Source organism: Jaculus jaculus, chromosome 9 (genome assembly GCF_020740685.1).
Source record: "Jaculus jaculus isolate mJacJac1 chromosome 9, mJacJac1.mat.Y.cur, whole genome shotgun sequence".
NCBI lineage: Eukaryota > Metazoa > Chordata > Mammalia > Rodentia > Dipodidae > Jaculus > Jaculus jaculus.
The window spans coordinates 93,147,413-93,168,524 of NC_059110.1; the positions used below are offsets into that span (position 1 = coordinate 93,147,413).

Genomic DNA, 21,112 nt, shown 5'->3' on the forward strand with positions numbered 1-21,112 from the left:
CAAGAGACCCTGGTATGCCTATTCTCTCTCTTTCAAGTAAATAAGTTTTTTGTTGTTGTTGTTTATTTTTATTTATTTATTTGAGAGCGGCAGAGAGAGAGAGAGAATATGGGCACGCCAGGGCTTCCAGCCACTGCAAACAAACTCCAGATGCATGCACCACCTTGTACATCTGGCTAACGTGGGTCCTGGAGAATCGAGCCTCGAACCGGGGTCCTTAGGCTTCACGGGCAAGCGCTTAACCGCTAAGCCTTCTCTCCAGCCCTCAAGTAAATAAATAAAAAAAAAAAAAAATTAAATACAGGTGGTAATGCGGTCCAGAGACAAACCATTTTTTGGTACCAAATTTGCAACTGGAGGATACAGGATAGGGAGCTAGTGAGTGTTCAGTTGAGTACTGTGTGTTTCTTAATATTGTTTGCTGCTGTTAACTGATATTGTCTGTAGTTTTCAAACCTTTTATCTCTTACCTCAATTCATAAAGACTCATTAGTAATACATGGCTGTCACAACACCACTTTGGATATTTCAGGAAATGATCCAGACGCCTCTCTTACTCTCCTGATCTTTATCTGTTTAGGTGCAGCTCACCCTGCTTACTGCCATAGTGAAGCTGTTTCTCAAGAAACCATCAGAAACGCAGGAGCTGGTCCAACAGGTCTTGAGTTTAGCCACACAGGTAAGAAATCTGAAAAAATGGAAGGGTTGATTTGTCTTATATCATATTGTAAGAAGGCATGAAACTTTCTAAGAAGATCCATTTGGGGCAGGCTTTAACCATGAAAATATTCAAACTGTGCCTCTTACCATGCTCCACTGAATTGTAGCTAGCTAATAAAGCTTTTAAATGCACTGGCTGACTCTGTAATTTCAAAATTTGAATTTAGAGTCAATAGTGTTAATAATGGGCCTACTTATGTATGGTCTGTTTCTGGCTGACTTCAGCTTCCCTGTGCAGTATACACACAGTGAGCATATGTCCACAGGGCACTTGTTTCCCTTCCAGTGGTCGCCTTGCTGTTAGGATCTTTTGTTGTTGTTGTTTTTCAAGATAGGGTCTCACTCTACCTCAGGCTGACCTGGAATTCACTAGTCTCAGGGTGGCCTTGAACTCACAGTGATCCTCTGACCTCTGCCTCCTGAGTGCTGGAATTAAAGGCATACACTACCACACCTGGCTTAGGATCATTTTTAAAGTGCTTATGCTGCTTCTTTGAGGTTTTTGATACTTGAATTATGTGATAGCTGTGGTCAGCTATCTGGTGGGTTCTAACTTCAGGAAACTGGTCTCTGACTTTATCAGATTATAGCCAGGCCTGCATTTGGAAGCTAGGTCAGGAGAATCGAAAGTTCACCCCAGCCTGGGAAATTTAGTCTCAAAGTTTAAAAAAACAAAAGCCAGGACTATAGAGATGGGCTTAGCAGTTAAGGTATTTTCCAGCAAAGCCATAGGACCCAGGTTCAATTCCCCAGTACTCAAATAAAGTCAGATACACAAGGTGGTGCCTGTGTCAGGAGTTTGCGGTGGCAAGAGGCCCTGGTATGCCCATTCTTTGTCTCTCTGTCTCTCTCTCTCGTAAATGAATAGAAATACTTTTTTAAAAAAACTAAAGGGCATGCAGTTCAGTAGTAGAGAACTTGACTAGCATGTGCAAGGCCCCAGGTCCAACCTCTAGCACTTGGAGGTGTAGAGGGTACAGTAACTGGTCACCATTTCAGTTGCCCCATCAACTTCCAGAAAGTTTTAGGTTTTTGTATACAGTGGTATATAGCTCATTGCCCCTATGAGTGGCTTATTTGATCATTTCCTTTTCATATTGCTTGTTTTAAACATTAGAATGAAGCTAGAGAGATGGCTTAGCAGTTAAGCTACTTAACTGCAAAGGCAAAGGACACAGGCTCAATTCCCCAGGACCCACGTAAAGCCAGATGCACAAGGTGGTACATGTACAAAACCAGCATAGAATATAAGGCATGATAGAATTGTCCATCAGTGTTCTTACATGAATTTGAAAGTAGGCAGGCTTTAGCAGTATTGCCAGAGTTGCAGTTTGTAGCTGCTTTTGGAATCTCTTATTGATTTTCATCTCTTTATAAAAAATAGTATGTTACCAAAATTTAAAACCTTTCTATGGTATGTTGTATAGTTCAGAGCTGTCATTTTTCTCTACTACTAATATATTTTAAAGAGAATGGATGCACCAGGGCCTCCAGCCACTGCAAACGAACTCCAGATGCATGCACTCCCTCGTGCATCTGTCTTATGTGGGTCCTGGGGAATCGAACTTTGATCCTTTGACTTTTGCAGGCAAGTGCCTTAACTGCTAAGCCATCTCTCCAGCCCCTCATTTTAATTTTAAACTATGTTGTTATATAGAATGACAGAAGTTCCAAAGAGGAAGTTTATTTTGCTCCCTCTCCACTGACACATTTTGTGTAAGCAATCAAGAAAACATCTTTGGTAGTTGCCTCATCACATGCTCTCAACTCTGTTAAGGCTTACATATTTGTATTGAACAGACAACATAAGAGAAGTGGATTTTTCGTTTTCTTTTAGATTTTAAATTCATTCTCATTGCATATCAGTGTTTATTAAATTTTGACAAGGATAAGATATTTATGAAGGATTACTTATATTAGGTTGGGTTGCTCTTGAAGGTTTTTTTGTAATTTTAGTTTGCTTTTTGTTTTTTGAAGTAGAGTTTCACTCTAGCTCAGGCTGACCTGGAATTCACCATGTTGTCTCAGGGTGGCCTCAAACTCATGGCAATCCTCCTAATCTCTGCCTCCTGAGTGTTGGCATTGAAGGTGTGTGCCACCACACCTGGCTTTTGTGTGTGTGATTAAAAAAATATGTGTGTGTGTGTGTGTGTGTGTGTGTGTGTGTGTGTAAAAATATATGTATAATTTATTTATTTATTTTTATTTATTTATTTGAGAGAGAAAGGGAGAATGGGCATGCCAGGGCCTCCAGCCACTGCAAATGAACTCCAGAAATGTGCTCCCTTGTGCATTTGGTTTACATGGGTCCTAGGGAATCAAACCATGGTCCTTAGGCTTTGCAAGCAAATGCCTGAACTGCTAAGCCATTTTTTTAACATAGGTGTTTATGTGGTGTGGTGTGGCACCCCATATTATGCTCACCTGCAGTAGGGAAAAGGGGGCTCACCTGTGGTGGTGACCAGAGTGGAATGTCGTGTAGCCCACTCCATAGCTTTTTTTTTTTTCCAGTCTGGTCTTGAGCTGGAGTCTCTACTGATTCTAAAGTTTACAAAGTTATAATAATTCTAGAGTTTCTATTCCCCTGTGAGACTGGGGTTGTATGTGTTATGTGACCTTGCCCAGCTGTCTATATGGAATCTGGAAGTTTGGACTCTGGTTGTCTCAGACCCCCACAGGCCTGCCTGCATGTACAGGAAACACACGTAGTCACTGAGCCATCTCTCCAGCCTTGCTCTTGGAAGTTTACCTGTGAATCAAGCCAAATTGATAGGGACCTGGGTACCTACACTACATTGTTTTCTGACCCCCTGATAGAATTTTTCACTGGGAGCTAGAGAGCTGGCTTAGTGGTTAAGGCACTTGCCTGCAAAGGCAAAGGACCCAGATTCCCCAGGAACCATGTAAGAGGGCGCATTCATCTGGAGTTCATTTGCAGTGGCTGGGGGCCCTAGCATGCAAATTCATATTCTTTCTCTCTCTTTCCCTGCTATTTCTGTATCTCTCTCAAATAAATAAAAAAAAATTTAAACAGGAATCCTCCTCACTGAATTAACACTAGCACTGTAAGCCTGCAGTAAAAATAATCTTGAGAATTTATTCTTGGTTTTTTTTTTTAACCAAACTTATTTACTCCATTTTGTTCTCTTCCTTGTGATGCCCCATCAACTTCCAGAAAGTTTTAGGTTTTCGTATACAGTGGTATATAGCTCATTGCCCCTATGAGTGGCTTATTTGATCATTTCCTTTTCATATTGCTTGTTTTAAACATTAGAATGAAGCTAGAGAGATGGCTTAGCAGTTAAGCTACTTAACTGCAAAGGCAAAGGACACAGGCTCAATTCCCCAGGACCCACGTAAAGCCAGATGCACAAGGTGGTACATGCACAAAACCAGCATAGAATATAAGGCATGAGTGGAGATTTTCTTTTAAAGGCCTTAAGCCCAGTATGAAGGCTCATGCCCTTAATCCTGTCACTTGGAACACTAAGATAGCTAGGTTTAAGCTTAAGTCCAGCCTGGGCTGCAGTTCAGGTCGGCCTGGACCAGAGTGACTCAAAAAAAGGAAAGGGAGCTGGGCGTGGTGGCGCACGCCTTTAATCCCAGCACTTGGGAGGCAGAGGTAGGAGGATCGCCATGAGTTCGAGGCCACCCTGAGACTACATAGTGAATTCCAGGTCAGCCTGAGCCAGAGTGAGACCCTACCTCGAAAAACCAAAAAAAAAAAAAAAGAGGAAAGGGGAATAGCATTAAAAATTAAGAAATACCAAAAATGACAAAAGTCAACCCAAACACACAAATTATTTAAAAGTGGCACTGGAAGTGTTAACTGCACCTTCCTTATCAGGCATAATTGTACCAGGCATACATCAGGTCTAACAAATCAGTATTTTTGGTTTTTTGGGCTGGAGTTTGAATTATTTCCCTCCTTGGGATTGTTTTCTTTAGCTTTCTGCCTGATAAGGAAGGTGCAATTAGCACTTCCAGTGCAAACCTGTATACCAAGCTTCCCTCACCTCCATTTCCCTCCCCTCCCAGCTAAACCTTGTTGTATTTGCCTTTCCTTTAGGATTCTGATAATCCTGATCTTCGAGATCGGGGTTATATTTATTGGCGCCTTCTTTCAACTGACCCTGTGACAGCTAAGGAAGTAGTATTGTCTGAGAAGCCTTTGATCTCTGAGGAGACAGACCTCATTGAGCCAACCCTGCTGGATGAGCTAATCTGCCACATTGGTTCTTTGGCATCAGTGTACCATAAGCCTCCAAATGCTTTTGTGGAGGGGAGTCATGGAATCCATCGCAAACACTTGCCAATTCATCATGGGAGGTAAGCAGTGAGCTAGGTCCCAGTAAGATGTGACTGTAGACGGGTTGGTCTTCCTCCTGCTTTTGCAGCCTGGACGAGCTTGCTGTGCAGCCCTGCTGCCCTAGGATGTTCTCTCTGTGTTCCATTCTCTGAATACAGGGTGACTTTAGAAAATGAGTGTGAAGACCTTCTATATTGACAAGCCTGAAAATTGTTTTAGGTCTCTAGGAAGATTAGTATAGCAATATTCCCAGATTTGGAAACTTCAAGGAAGGTTGTTGTTTGGGAATTTATCTACCTTTGTCTCTTACAGGAACCTTGAAGGGATGGATAAAGCTATTGGATACTGTTTCTCTTACATAAGCTACTTTTCTCATATGATAAAATTATTAATGAAATGATTTTTACAGTATTGTTTCATATAAACTGCCTCCTGTATGTGGGCATAACTTTTTAGTTATATGTATTAAAACACACACACAAATAAATCAGTTCAATAAGAAAAGTCTGTTAGGAACAGACTTCCAGATCACATGTAGCTCTTGCTTTGTACTCAAATTTTTTTTTAATTAAAAATTAAAAAAAAATTTTTTTTTGTTGTTATTTATTTTAGAGCAACAGACAGAGAGAAAGAGGCAGACAGAGACAGAGAGAATGGGTGTGCCAGGGCCTCCAGCCACTGCAAACGAACTCCAGACACGTGCGCCCCCTTATGCATCTGGCTAACGTGGGTCCTGGGGAATCGAGCCTCGAACTGGGGTCCTTAGGCTTCACAGACAAGCGCTTAACCTCTAAGCCATCTCTCCAGCCCAAGTACTCAAATTTTTAATTAGGAAGATTACCCTAATAAACTTGTATTGTTTGTTGTTCTTTTAAGATAAGATCTCATGTAGCACTGGCTGGCTCACTGTGTAGCAAAGACCAGCTTTGAACTCTTTTGTTAAATTACTATTTTTATTTGTTTATTTGCAAACAGAGGAAGAGAATGGGCATACCAGGGCCTCTATCCACTGCAAACGAACTCTAAATGCATCGTCACTTTGTAAATTTGGCTTTACGTGGGTCCTGGGGACTCAAACTCAGATCATTAGGCTTTGTAGGCAAGTGCCATAGCCACTGAGCCATCTCTTCAAGCCCTGAGTCTGAACTCTTGATCCTCTTGCCTCAGCCACCTGAATGCTGGGATTGAAGGCATGAGCTACCATGTCCAGCTGACTGTGAGGTTTATGTCAAAATCTTCTGTCCATTCATGCTTTTTTGTTGTTGTTTTTGAGGTAGGGTCTTATTCTTCTGGTCCAGGCTAGTTTAGAACTTGCTTTGTAAACCATGTTGACCTCAAACTCATGACATTCCATCTGCCTCCACCTTCCAGATTCTGAGATTGCAGGTATGAGCCGTCATACTTGGCTAGATATATATGTATGTATATATACATATATATATATATACACATACATACATACATACATATACGTATACGTATACATATACATATACATATACATATACATATACATATACATACATATATATATATATATATATATATGTATTTACTTGGGGGAGAGATAGAGAGGAAAGGAGGCAGAGAAAGAGAATGGGTATGCCAGGGCCTCCAGCCACTGGAAATGAACTCCAGATGCATGCACCACCTTTTGCATCTGGCTTGTGTGGGTAGTAGGAAATCGAACCTGGGTCCTTAGGCTTTGTAGGCAAGCACCTTAATCACTAAGGCATCTCTCCAGCCCTAGATTGTTTTTAGTGCAAAGGTGGAAGGAGGGAGGGGAGAATTGATGCATCAGGGCCTTCAGCCACTGCAGTTGAATTCCAGATGTGTGCGTCCTCTTGTGTGCATGTGTAACCTTGTGTCACTGTATATCTGGCTTACGCAGGACCTGGAGAGTCAAACATAAGTCCTTAGGCTTTGCAGTCAAGTTCCTTAACAACTAAGCCATCTCTCCAGCCCTGATTTTTGGTTTTAAAGGATGTACAAGATGTAATTGTTTGATGAATTGCTGCAAGTGACATGTCTGTAATATACTACCTAGCTCTCCTGTAGCATCAGGTTAAAGTGATACTCTTGGCCTGGGGAGGTTTTTCAGTGGCCAAGAGCACATTTCACTCTGGCCTCTCAGCCAGAGAATACCAAATTCAACTCCCTAGAACCCACATAAAATGCTGAGCATGGGTCTGGAGAGATGACTCAGTGGTTAAGGCACTTGCCTGCGAAGCCTAACGACCCATGTCCAATCTCTCTCCAGATCCCGTGTAAGCCTGACGCACACAGGTGAGGCAAGTGCAAGGTTGCACATGCTCACTAGGTGGCACAAGCACCTGGAGTTTGATAGCAACGGCTGGTTGAGGCCCTGGCATGCCTACTCAATTCTCTCTCTCTCCCTCCCCCCCCTTAAAAAAAAAAAAACAGTTGTGGTGGTGCATGTCTTTAACCCCAGCACTTGGGAGGCAGAGGTAGGAGAATCACTATGAGTTCAGGACCACCCTGAGATTACATAGTAAATTCCAGGTCAGCCTGGGCTATAGCAAGGTCCTACCTTGAAAAACAAAACAAAACAAAAAATATTGAGCATGGCCCTGCATGGCTATAATTAAGGTGAGTTGGGGATTGGAGACTGGAAATTGTTGGGGCACACTGGCTGACAGAAGCTCCTGGTTGAGGAAGAGCCCCATCTCAAGGAAAAAAATACATGAGTGGACAATAAAAGAAGGGTTCTCTACACTCTCCTGTAGCCTCCATATGCACGCGCATGGAGTACAAGCATCTGCACATATGTGTGATACACATATAACATGAAGTAAAGAAAACTTTAAATCCTTTTCTGTCTTTATTTTATTTGCTTATGTATTTGAGGGGGCAGAGAGAAAGAGAGTATGGTGCACCAGGGCCTCTAGCCAATGCAAATGAACTCCAGACACATACACCACATTGTGCATCTGGCTTTACATGGGTACTGGGGAATCTAACCAGGGTCCTTTGGCTTTGCAGGCAAGTGCCCAAACTGCTGAGCCATGTCTCCATCCCTTTTGTCCTTTTTCATAGCTACTTAAGATGCTTACTTCACCAGTTCTTCCAAGATCATTTAGAGAAGAGCAAAGTGCTCTCTACCTGGATGTTTATGCGCTTAATGCTTATCAGCTGCCCTGTGGAAGTGAGTTGGTGAATAGTGGCTGAATTAAGAAAGTCTCACCTTTTAAAAGTATTTCTCTGATGGCATTTCTGTAGTCATTTCTGTGACTTCACAGTAAGAAGCACTTGGATATTTTCTTGAATATATACTAGTGACTTATTATGCTCTCTCATGTTTATCTTGAAGTTACCTGGTTATTTCTTATCTGACTTATTTCACCTCCGTATGATACTCTTCCATTATAGCTAATAAAAATCTACTTTCCTACCTTCTATTTAGAATTCCTACTGAACCCATGTACTCTGCCATATTTCCTAGATGGCACATGCATAAGATGGCAGAATTTCATGTGAAGAAAATAATCTACAAAGGTTTCATACATTTCTTAGGAGTGTATATGAAATTATCATCTTTATATTTTTTCCTTCTCATCATGGCTTGTTTGACATTTTTTCCCCTCAATGTTTTTTCTTTGTTTAATCTTTGCAGTTCCATGTTGTATTAGTTACTTTTCTTGTGAAAAACTTTCTGAAAGAAACATCTTAAGGAAGATTTATTTATTTATTTATTTTGGTTTTTCTCACTCTAGCTTAGGCTGACCTGGAATTAACTATGTAGTCTCAGGGTGGCCTTGAACTCACAGTGATCCTTCTACCTCTGCCTCCCAAGTGCTGGGATTAAAGGTGTGTGCCACCATGCCCAGCTAAGATTCTTTTAAATATATTACTTTTATTTATTTATTAGAAAGAGAGGGAATGGGCACAACAGGGCCTCCTGTCACAGAATATGAACTCCAAACACATGTGCCAACATGTGCATCTGGCTTATGTGGCTTCTAGGGAGTCAACCCTAGGTCTTTAGGCTTTGCAGGCAAGCACCTTAACCACTAAGCCATCTCTCCAGTCTCCGGAAGGTTTGTTTTTATCTCATGGTTTCGGGGCGAGTTCAGTTCATCCTAGTGGGGAAACATGACTATCAGAGGCATTGCATGGCAGCAGGAGCATGAAGCAGTGGCTTGTTCCTATCACAGCAGACAGGAAGCAGCCAGAACCAGGGGTGAACACAACCTTTAAAACTTTAGTCTTTGTTAAATAGTTTTATTTATTTATTTGAGGGTGAGAAAGAGGCAGAGAGAGAGAGAGAAACAGTGGGTGCATCAGGGCCTCTAGCCACTGCAAACTCCAGACACATGCACCACCTTGTACATCTGGTTTACATGGGCCCTAGGGAATCGAACCAATGTCCTTCGGCTTTACACGCAAACACCTTAACCACTAAGCCATCTCTCCAGCCCTAAAACCTTATTCTTAGTGATGTACTTTTGTCAGCCAGGTCCCATCTCCACAGTGTTCCACAGCCTTTAGAATAGTGCCACAAGATGGGGACTGAGCATTTTAAACATAGCCCTATGAGGGACATGTCAGATTCATGTCTTAACATTTCACACTTGCCCCCCCCCATTCCTTCTACAAATCCAATCTTAAGGTCTAAGAATCTTGGTGAAAGTTATCTTGGCAACAACCCCACATGTCTGCTACAATTGTCTGTTTATAACTGTGACAATGTGCCTGACAGAAACAACTTACAGGAGCAAGATTTATTTGAGCTCATTGTTTCAGGGGAATTTTCCTCCATTATAATAGGGGAGGAATGGTGGCAGGAACACTCAGTCTTGGCATTAAGAATGGGAGACAGGGCTGGAGGGATGGCTTAGAGGTTAAAGCGTTTGCCTGCAAGGCCAAAGATCCCAGGTTCGATTCCCCAGGACCCATGTTAGCCAGATGCACAAGGGAGCGCATGCATCTGGAGTTCGTTTGTAGTGGCTGGAGGCGCTGGTGCACCCATTCTTTCTCTCTCTCTTTCCCTGTCAAATAAATAAACAAATACAAATATTTAATAAATAAAAAAAAAAGAATGGGAACAGCAGCTTATTTGCTCAGTGGCAGACAGGAAACAGAGATAACCTTCAAAAGCCTAGCCTTAGGATTTCTTTCTGCCGGCTAGGCCCATCTCCTAAATGCTTCACAGCCCTCAAACTAGTGCCACAAGCTAGGAACCGAGCATTCAAACCATGAGCCTGTTGACATTTCAAATTCCAACAAAACACATGTCATTTTTTTTCTCTCATTGCTAATCTTGGTTAATTCAAAAGGCCCAGTCTCGCCTTACTTTTCTTCCTGTGCTTCTCTGCACGCATTATAAGACTTTACCATTAATACCATGCTTTCATTGGGTCCTTAGTATGACAGAAGCATGTTTTGGGTGATGGTATGGTCAGCTCCACATTGCTGAGACAAACATCCAAACCAGACACAGCTTATAGAGGAAGGGATTTATTTCAGGCTTACAGACCCAGGGAAGCTCCATCAGTGGTGGACGAAGCTGGCCCCTAGCATGCATCACAGCAGGGAGAGCCAGAGACTAACACCATACAACTTGGGGCTGGGCTTCAGATCCACAGCCAAACACACACCCTTAAAGTAGATCAGACCCTCTAGTAAGTCTAGCAGATGCCCACTAGGGGCTGAAGTTGCAAGGTCAGTTTTAATAAGACACCTGAGTCTATGGAGCCATACATTTAAATTACCACATTCAAACTACCACAAGTAGTATTGTGTTCATTTTGTTGATGAGATAACTTTACAGCAGAGAAATGTTACTTATAATGAGCAATTAGCAGAGCCAATAACTTAATCTTAGTCTTCTGATTCTAGCTCCCCTGCTTTTGCCAACACACCTTCCCTTGGGATTGATCTGAGATGAGTTTATTATCTAATTCTGACTGCCATTGTCTTTTCTTTAGTTGACTGTTGTATTTCTCTAGTTATTTCTTTTTCACAGTTAGGAATTAAACATCTTGGGGCTAGGAATGCAGTCAGTTTGTAGTATTTGCCCAATATGCACAATGCTCTGAGTTCACTTCTTAACACCACATAAACCAGGTGTGGTGGTACACACCTGTAATCCCAGCTCTTGAAAGGTTGTAGAATCAGAAATGCAGGGTCATTCTCAGGGCAAAACCAGCACTATGTGGATGATGACACTTTCTGTGGCCAACTCAAGGAGTAGCCAGGTGTCCTTGGACCAAGGTCATAGTAGCCTCTGAGTACCTGCATGACTGAACTTGGAAAATATTTTCCTTGGTGGTGGCTTTCTATTAGAGTGCCCTGGAGGCAGATTCAAGGCTAGCCTGGACTACTTGAGAACCTGTCTTAAAAATAAATGTTTATTTATAAAGAAAGCTAAAAAGGATGTTTTTTAGAAAACAAGAAAGAAGGGACTGGAGAGATGGCTTAGTGGTTAAGGCACTTGCCTGTGAAGCCTAAGAACACAGGTTCGATTCCCCAGTACCCACGTAAGCTAGATGCACAAGGTGGCGCATGTGTCTGGAGTTCATTTACAGTGGCTGGAGGCCCTGTTGTGCCCATTCCTCTCTATCTTCTCTCTCTAAATAAATGTATAATTTTAAAAAATTTTTTGTTCATTTTTATGTATTTATTTGAGAGCAACAGACAGAGAGTGCAAGAGGCAGGTAGAGAGAGAGAGAGAGAATGGGCACACCAGGGCTTCCAGCCACTGCAAACGAACTCCAGACGCATGTGCGCCCTTCTGCATCTGGCTGACATGGGTCCTGGGGAACCGAGCCCTGAACCAGGGTCGTTAGGCTTCACAGGCAAGCGCTTAACCACTAAGCCGTCTCTTCAGCCCAATCTTTTTTTTAACAAAAGAATTAAACTGTGGTGATAAGTGATAGAATGCATGCTTGGCACTTGCAATCGCCAGCACCAAGACGAAAACAAAATTATCAGTGTCTTACTTTTAATTATTCTTCCCAATTCCCCTATTAAGAATGTCACCATTTTCTTAGTGTTTATTTACTGTCTGTAGTTTGAACCTTCATTCTCCTTACACCTTTACTCCTCTGTATTCATATGTTGTCAACCTAGGTTTTAAAAAAATTTATTGATTGAATTTTTATAGTATTTCATAGTTAATGACATTGACTTGCTGCCTTGATATATCATGGAAAAAATTGACTTTTCATTTTGTTGTGTCTGTGATTGCAGCACTGACGCAGGTGATAGCCCTGTTGGCACCACCACAACAACCAACCTGGAACAACCTCAGGTCATCCCCTCTCAAGGTGACCTTCTGGGGGATCTCTTAAATCTTGACCTGGGTCCCCCAGTGAATGTGCCACAGGTGTCCTCCATGCAAATGGGAGCAGTGGATCTCTTGGGAGGAGGACTCGATAGCCTGGTAAGCATCTTTCTTCCCTCTTTTCTTTTGCTTGTTTTTAGTTCTTGATGTGTTAGAGGACTTTATCCAGGTTTTTTTTTTTTTTTTTTAAGTTTACAAGGTTTCATTAGATCATAGATAGAACTTAAAAGAAGGAAGTAAGAGCAAAATGGGAAAGACCCAGAACTGAAGGAAGGGATGCAGAGTTGGTACCCAGGGAGACAAGAGGGAATTTGAGAAGCCCACCTAGAGAAAAGCAAGGATGAGACAGTAAAGAAGGTTCTGCCCATGGTGGGGTAAGAGGAGGAAAGAATGTAGAGCTCCTGCAAAGAGCCATGAGGGGGTTTCAGAAGTCCAGAGCTTAAGAGAAGGAAGAAGGAAGTAGAGAGCTCCTGCCCATGAGAAAGCAGGAGTGGGTTAAACCCCCATTGTTCTGTTTTGGAACTGTACCTTTCCTTGATGAGTACAAATGGGTCTTGTAAGAGACAGGATTGTTTTAAGAGTTAATTCTAATCCTGTTCATCATTGGTATGGGGTATGCCTGCAAGTGTATAGGATTATTTTGTTACTCTGCCTTTAAATAGAGCTTTTGATATTTAACAAATGTATTGTTCAGCAATCTTAATGATTGATGTGCTTTCCAGAGCTCAATATTGCTCCTGCTTCTTAACTTTAGATAACTTTGTGAATTCTTCTTTGACCCGAATATCATTAGTGTCCTTATAATGATCACCCCTCTTTCAGGCTTTCAGACCTGTGCCTTAGCTAGGCATGGTGGAGTACACCTATAGTCCCAGCACTTGGGAGGTGTAGACAGGAGGATAAGGAATTCATTCTGATTGAGGTCAATGTGGACTAAATGAAACCTTACCCTCAACCCATTCCACCTCATTCTTCTCCTCCCCCCACCCAAAGAAAAAGGAAGGAAGGAAAAATCTCTCCCTTTTAAATAAAGATTTATTGACTTATTCTTTTTTCCAGTTCTGAAGGATTTATAAGATAAGACAGCCACTTGAGAACATTGTACTTTTATGTACCTTTTAACCAAGAATTTTACCAAGAAAATGTACCTTTATTAGTTGGGAAGAACTGCTTGGCTGGTTCTTCTTTTTACTGTGCTCTCCCACCTCCTGTACTTTGTCATACTTCCAATTTAATTAGCTTCCAGGATTCTAGTACTAAAAGGCTCTGAAGTCCAGAATATCTGGATATGTGCCATCAGTGGGAACCAAATGATTCTTTGGTTGTATAATATGGGGAAATATTAAATAAATGCAACTTTTAACCTGGAGATAAAAGGTCAGAATCATGGTCTTACCATATGGCTCTGAAACTTCAGTAGTTTTGTGGAATTAGCTACACATTTACAAATGAGATGTTTGTTAACTGTAAAGGTGCCCAACAAGTTGTTTTGTTTTCCATCATCATTGGAAGGCAGATACCATAGTTAACAGCATATGTCTTCAGAGATGACATAAACAAAATCAGCTTACTCTCTACTGTATATTTTGGCATTGTCTCTGAAAATTAATGAGCAGTATTATGGCTCTAGCTGATTCTAGCTAATATAGTTATATCTACCTGTGGGCTGGCAAAGTCTAAGGAAATAGGGCTATAGTCATACCTATGGGTTATACATTTACTAATGAAAAGTCACTGTACCCACAGTCTACACCCTGACCATGCATAGACTCCAGCTTGTTGACATAAATGAGCACTCCTGTTGTCTTCTGAATGTAGCTTTTGATTTCATTATAGTCTTATCTTTAAAAAATGAGTTTGATGAATTATATAAGAATAGTCTCATATGATTGCCCCACATTACTGTATAGCTTCTTTATATAGACCCAGAAAATTGTTTAAATCTTTAGTTTCATGGAAGTGCTCAGGAGTCCTTTATGAAATGAAAATAGCTCTTCTCATTGTTTTGGCACATTCTCCTCAAGTTTATGGCTTAACATCCTTACTTATTATTTGCCTGGAGCCTTATGACATGATAGACTCATTGAACCTAAGAGGACAAAGAGGAATTTAGGGATGGTGGGAGAAAGAGGCACTGGTTTTAATGTTGCCAGGCCCAAGTTCTGCACTTTGGTATAGAAAAGACCTGCTGTGGCATAGAACATGGTGTGTTCCTTCAAGTTGATGTTGTATTAGCTCTTGCTCGCCTACTCCCCAAACCAGTGAGCTTTATGTACTACATATATATCCATTATCTCTTTTCTTTTTTAAAGAAATACTTACTTATTTGACAGAAAGAGAGAGAGAGAGAATGGGTATGTCAGGGCCTCCAATCACTGCAAACGAATTCCAGATGCATGTGTCCCCTTGTGCATCTGGCTTACGCGGATCCTGGGGAATCAAGTCTGGGCCCTTTGGCTTTGCAGACAAACGCCTTAAGTGCTAAGCCATCCTTCCAGCCCCATTATCTATTTTCTAACATAAGTATTGCTTCATATTAATAAGTGTTAAGAGGGCTAGGGAAATGGCTTTGTTGGTAAAATACTTGATTTGCAAGCATGAGAATCTGAGTTTGGATTCCCCAGAGCCCACATAAATGCTAAATGTACTGTCACATGCCTGTAATTGCAACACTCGAGAGGCTGAAAAATGGGCACAGCAGGGCTTCTAGTCACTGCAAACGAACTCCAGACACATGCACCACCATGTGCATTTGGTTTACTTGGGATTTGGAGAATCGATCCTGGATCCTTGGGCTTCATAGGCATGCACCTTAACCACTAAGCCAGCTCTTCAGCTTTGTGTTTTTTTTTTTCTTTTCATTTTCTTTCCTGTTTTTAAAATCAGGAATATTCTTTTGGGGTTGGGAATGTAAGTTGATTTCCCACCTTTGATTTCTAAATATTGTATACTGTTTGATAGGTAGGCCCCATTATGTTTAGACATAATTAAAGTTTTGCTCTTCCTAACTTTCACAGTGCAGGATTTTTTTTTTCAATTTTTTTGTTTATTTATTTATTTGAGAACAACGGGGGGGGGGGTGGAGAGAATGGGCGTGCCAGGGCCTCGAGTCACTGCAAACGAACTCCAGATGCGTGTGCCCCCTTGTGTATCTGGCTAACGGGGGTCCTTAGGCTTCACAGGCAAGCACTTAACTGCTAAGCCATCTCTCCAGCCCTGTCTTTTTGTTGTTCTTTTTCTTGTTTTTGCTTCTTTTCATACGTAATTTATTCCAGAAATCAAAATGAGAAGGAACAACAGCCTTTACTTTGTTTGGGATCGTCTATATGTGGCATATATTTACTCAGAGCACCAAGATTTCTTTGACAAGAATACTACCAGAGAGACCTAAATCTGGAAGATGAGTTTCTAAGGCAGCAGTGAACTATGTAACTTTTCAGATTTTAAAACAACCTTTAAAAGTTGTCTTGTACATAAATATCCATTTCTTGAATGCATTCTTGCTGTACAGTAGCACTTGTCAAAACAAACCAAAATATTCATGGATATCTTGTACAAGAGCCATCCTGATTTATTCAAACTGCAACAAGACCTGGGATCTGCTTTTTTCTTTCTTTCTTTCTTAATTATTTTGAGACAGGGTCTTGTGTAGCACAGGCTGGCTTCAAATGTGATTCTCCTGCTTCAGCCTTCCAAATACAGGCATCCACATTTCTAAGAAGCTGAAAATGCAAGGTGGTGCTGAAGCTACTGGCTCATGGACATAGACTACCTGTAACCATCATGACTCTGGTATTTGAAAAATAACTACTGGAAAAACTCAAAAGGGCTTTTCTCTTTACTTTGGTAGTAACCACTTGGAAAGAGGACTACTTCCTTGTTCCCCATTAATTGAGGAAGGGCAAGAAACTTTTGAAATTACTTGAGCTCTTTTTTATTTTTACTGTCTAAGAAGAAATAGCATTGTGGTAAGTAATAGAGTTTGATTCAGTCTACCATTTAAAATATGATCAAGGTTAGAAATATGTGGTTGTGTGACAAACAGTGCTTAGTTTAGCTCAGTAATAATTTCAAAACAATCAATCATCAAAGCTTCTCTTACTACTACTTTTTGCCTGCCTGCCTGCCTGCCTTCTTTCCTTCCTTCCTTCCTTCCTTCCTTCCTCTTTTTTTTTTTTTTTTTTTTTTTTGAGAGATAAAAATCTCACTGTGTAGTTCAGAATGACCTCAAATTCATGATCCTTCTACCTCTGCCTCCCATTATAGGTATGTGCCACTATGCCTCACATTAGCATTGACTTCTAACAGAACCTCACCCATAGAGGGCAGAAGTGTTCTGCTGATTGAGTATTGCCTTTTACCTCCTAGAATTTTTGTGGTTCTCAGTACCAGTTGATACAGTTGAATCATTAGCCTCACTCATATACCATTTTAAAAATATACTATCAATACTTGGGCTCAAGAACAATTAGAGAAAACTTCTACAAGGTAGGTCCTAACACTGTTTTTAAAAATTGCAGATCATTTTCATTTTGCAGCTAGGATTGAGAACATTGACCCAAATAAAATTCCAAATGGAGATGGGCAAGGCAGTGATTTCCACAAAGAGTAATTTATGTTCTGGCAAGTTCCTGTGACACATCTTGCAAAAATATACAGCTCTGATTTTACTTTCGTTCTTTCTCTCCAGGGTGTTTTTCCATTTGTGTTGTTAAATTCAGCCAATTAGATGTATCTATGTCTGTCTCTTACCTGAAATTAGAGATGGAAAATAGCATTTTGGATTGTTGACGCCTGTCCCTTGCATGTTTTTCTTTTCTTTTCTTTTCTTTTCTTTTCTTTTCTTTTCTTTCCTTCCTTCTTCCCTCCCTCCCTCCCTCCCTCCCTCCCTTTCTTCCTTCCTTCCTTCCTCTCTTCCTCCCTCTCCCCCTCCCCTTTTTTATGTTTATTTTTTCTTTTTTTGAGGCAGGGTCTCACTCTAGCCCAGGCTTAGAACTCACTCTTTTAGCCCCAGCCTGGCCTTGAACTCATGGCATTCCTGCTACCACACCAGTTTTTTGTTTGTTTTTACTTTTTTGGTTCTTTTTGAAACAGTTTTATTCTAACCCATGTTATCCTGAATTCATTGTGTAGACCAGACTAGCCTTTAACTCATGGCAATCTGCCTGCCTGAGTGCTGGGATTATAGATGTGACCCACCATAACCAGCTTTTTGTTGTTGTTATTGTTTGTTTGTTTAATTTGGTTTTCCAAGGTAGGGTCTCACACTAGTTCAGGCTGACCTGAAATTCACTATGTAGTCTCAGGTGGCCTTGAACACTCCATGTTCCTCCTACCTCTGCCTCCTTAGTGCTGGGATTAAAGGTGTGGGCTACCACACCTGGCTATTTTTTGTTGTTATTTTCAAGGTAGGGTCTCACTCTAGTCCAGGCTGACCGGGAATTCACTATCTTGTCTAGAGTGTTGTTTGCCCTTTTTATTTTATTTATTTTTTTTTTTTTATTTTTTTTGGTTTTTCAAGTTAGGGTCTCTCTCTAGTCCAGGCTGACCTGGAACTCACTATGTAGTCTCAGGGTGGTCTCGAACTCATAGCAGTCCTCCTATCTCTGCCTCCCAAGTGCTGGGATTAAAGACATGTGCCACCACGCCCGGCTTGCTTGCCCATTTTGTTTTAATTATATTCATCTGTGTTCTACTGACCCCATTATATCTGGTTCTTTTTTATTTTTTTGTTCATTTTTATTTATTTATTTGAGAGAGAAAGAGGCAGAGAGAGAATGGGCACCCCAAGGCTTCCAGGCACTGCAAACGAACTCCAGATGCATGCGCCCCCTTGTGCATCTGGCTAACGTGGATCCTGGAGAATCGAGCCTTGAACCGGGGTCCTTAGGCTTCACAGGCAAGCACTTAACCGCTAAGCCATCTCTCCAGCCCTCTTTTTTATTTTTATTTCTTTATTTGAGGGAGGGAAAGAGTCAGAGAGAGAATGGGTATGCCAGGACCTCCAGCCACTGCAAATGAACTCCAGGTGCATGAGCCAACTTATGCATCTGGTTTACATGGGTCCTGGGGAATTGAGCCGAGGTCCTTTGGCTTTGCAGGCAAGCACCTTAACTGCTAAGCCATCTCTTCAGCCCTGTATCTGTTTCTTTTAATTTTCATTGTCACACTTGAGGAAATTTGAGATTTAATGAATTGCGTGCTACATTTTGTGGCACTGTGGTAATTAATTTCACACCAGGCCTGAGCACAGCTCAGTTTCATTCATGATAATGATTAAATCACCTGTGGTTTTTAAAGCAGCTGGGGTAGGATATTACTATGTTCTGAAGAAAAATCATACATTACTCTGCTGATGCTTGCTTGATTGATGTTTTGTTTCATTTTAGGGAGGCACGTACCTTTGAAAATCATGGATTTGAGCAATTTTAAAAATGGAGTGCCTTTTGAGCTCAAAGCTTAAATCATTCTTTGTAGTTAAGTCTTCCATCTAGTACATTCCCACCCATATTTTTTGCTTGCCTCTCAGCCTTATTCTCTTTTTTAAATTTTTTTTTGTTTATTTTTATTTATTTATTTTTTTGACAGCGACAGACAGAGAGGAAGAGGCAGGGGGGGAAAGAGAGAGAGAGAGAGAGAATGGGCATGCCAGGGCCTCCAGCCACTGCAAACCGAACTCCAGACACATGTGCCCCCTTGTGCATCTGGCTAACATGGGTCCTGGAGAATCAAGCCTCGAACCGGGGTTCTTAGGCTTCACAGGCAAGCGCTTAACCACTAAGCCATCTCTCCAGCCCAGCATTATTCTCTTTCACTTGTGTCTACAGATGGTTTGACTTCTCTTAGTATAAACTTAATTGTCACCTTGATGTGTGTTGAACTCAAAGTATAACGGTGTTTGATCTGCTCTTCATGTGGAGGTTGGCATACTGTTTAGGGGTAGACTAGCATAAGTAGTTACTGCTTTCATTTCTTTGTGTTAGAATCTCTTTTGAGTGTGTGTATGTGTGTTAATGAATCTGATATTAATCCATGAAACTGTCTATTCTGGGTGATGTTTTCTTCCTACCACCACCACAGTGCAGATCTTAAGGGATTTTTTTGTTGTTTGTTTTTTTTTGTGTGTTTTTTATTTATTTATTTGAAAGAGATAATGGATGCACCAAGGCTTCTGGCCACAGCAATAAAACTCCAGATGTACACACTACCTTGTGCATCTGGCTTTACATGAAGCCTGGGGAATCAAACCTGTGTCCTTTGGCTTTGTAGGCAAACACTTTAACCACTAAGCCATCTCTCCAGCCCCAGATCTTCTGTTTTGGTGTTATATTGGAGGCAACCTGATGCCCCTTGGGTTATGTTTAAAAGGCTGGCACCTATGAGGATTGTGAAGGTCACCACTGAATCTCAGTTGTTTGTTGCCTTAAAGTCTGTCAACAGAGGCGCATATTTTTTAAGATTACAGACTTTTGTTCATTCAAGATGCTATGTATTATTCTGTCTTCTGTTCTGGTGTTGCATATCAAAAATGGAAAGAAACATTATCCATAGGTGTCCTTTCTGCTGACAAAGGACTTCATGCTAGAGAAATGTACTTTGTGTCCCCACCTGGAACAGAGCAGCAGTAGGAGAAACTTTTCCTAACTCCTAGTATGCTTTTCAAAACCTCCCACACTATTTTTTACAATTTCTTCTCTTGCAAATGTTTTGTCATGAGCTACTTTATTAATGGTTTCGAATTTTTAGCCCACAGGAAATTCAGCACACATACTAGTTTTATATTGTTCCTTTTTTTCCTTTGGAAGAGCTTTACAGTGACTTGTGCTTGGATTTTTGTTTGCTGTGTGGAGAGGGCTTTGTAATTTATTGCCCAATTTTGCTAAGTACATTTTTTTTGAGGCAGACTCAACAGACTGCCCTTTTTATGAGAGAGAGAGATCATTGGTGCACCAGCCTCTGTAATCGAACTCTAGACGTGTGTGCCACCATATGTGCATGTGCGACCTTGCAGGCTTGTGTCACTTTGTGCATCTGGCTTACATAGGACCCAGAGAGTCAAATATGGGCCCTTAGGCTTCACACCTTAACTGCTAAGCCATCTCTTAGTACATTTTTAAGGGTAGCTTTTATTTTATTTTATTTTATTGAAGTTTTTGAGGTTAGGGTCTCTCTGTAGCTTAGGCTGACCTGGATTTCACTATGTAGCCTCAGGCTGGCCTCAAGCTCATGGTAATCTTCCTACCTCTGCCTCCCAAGTGTTGAGATTGAGGGTGTGCACCCTATGCCTGGCTTAAAACCATTCTTTATATCAGTGTAGGAATATAGTAAAGTCTGGTCTCAGGCAGTATGTTTGTCACTTTGTCACTATAAGCAAAACTTGGGATAATAAATTTATAAAAGATTCATGTTGACTCAGTGTCAGAGGCTTCCATGCAGGATCAGTTAGTCCTGTTGCTTTGGGGTCTGTAGCAAGATGTCATAGTAGGACTAGACTAAAACCACTCACTTCGTGGCTGGGAAGTAAAGGCATATAGAAGGGGGCAGAGTCACACTCTTATTAAAGAGCTCTCTCCTAATGACCTAAAGACTTTGCAGCAGGCCCCACATCTGAAAAGTTCCACTGCTTCCCAGTGTTTCCACAGCCTTTGGACCAAGCCTTTTACACATGTCCATTTGGGGACATTTTTGAATTGAGTGTTGGTCTTTGTGTTAAAACTTTCATACATTAAAAATAAAATTGTGTATTGGAGCCATGTATGGTGGTGCACGCTTTTAAT

At 41.2% G+C, this 21,112-nt stretch overlaps 1 protein-coding gene across 4 annotated transcripts in view; it reads left to right on the top strand.

Moving 5' to 3' along the window:
- Ap2b1 (adaptor related protein complex 2 subunit beta 1) overlaps nucleotides 1–21,112 on the top strand; it is a 179,533-nt gene that overhangs the window by 79,046 nt on the left and 79,375 nt on the right. For all 4 annotated transcript variants that reach the window (XM_045158905.1, XM_045158904.1, XM_045158903.1 and 1 more), the window contains exons 12-14: nucleotides 581–679; nucleotides 4,790–5,049; nucleotides 12,242–12,434. In XM_045158905.1, the coding sequence (XP_045014840.1) occupies nucleotides 581–679; nucleotides 4,790–5,049; nucleotides 12,242–12,434 (552 nt within the window). The remainder of the gene's footprint in view (nucleotides 1–580; nucleotides 680–4,789; nucleotides 5,050–12,241; nucleotides 12,435–21,112) is intronic.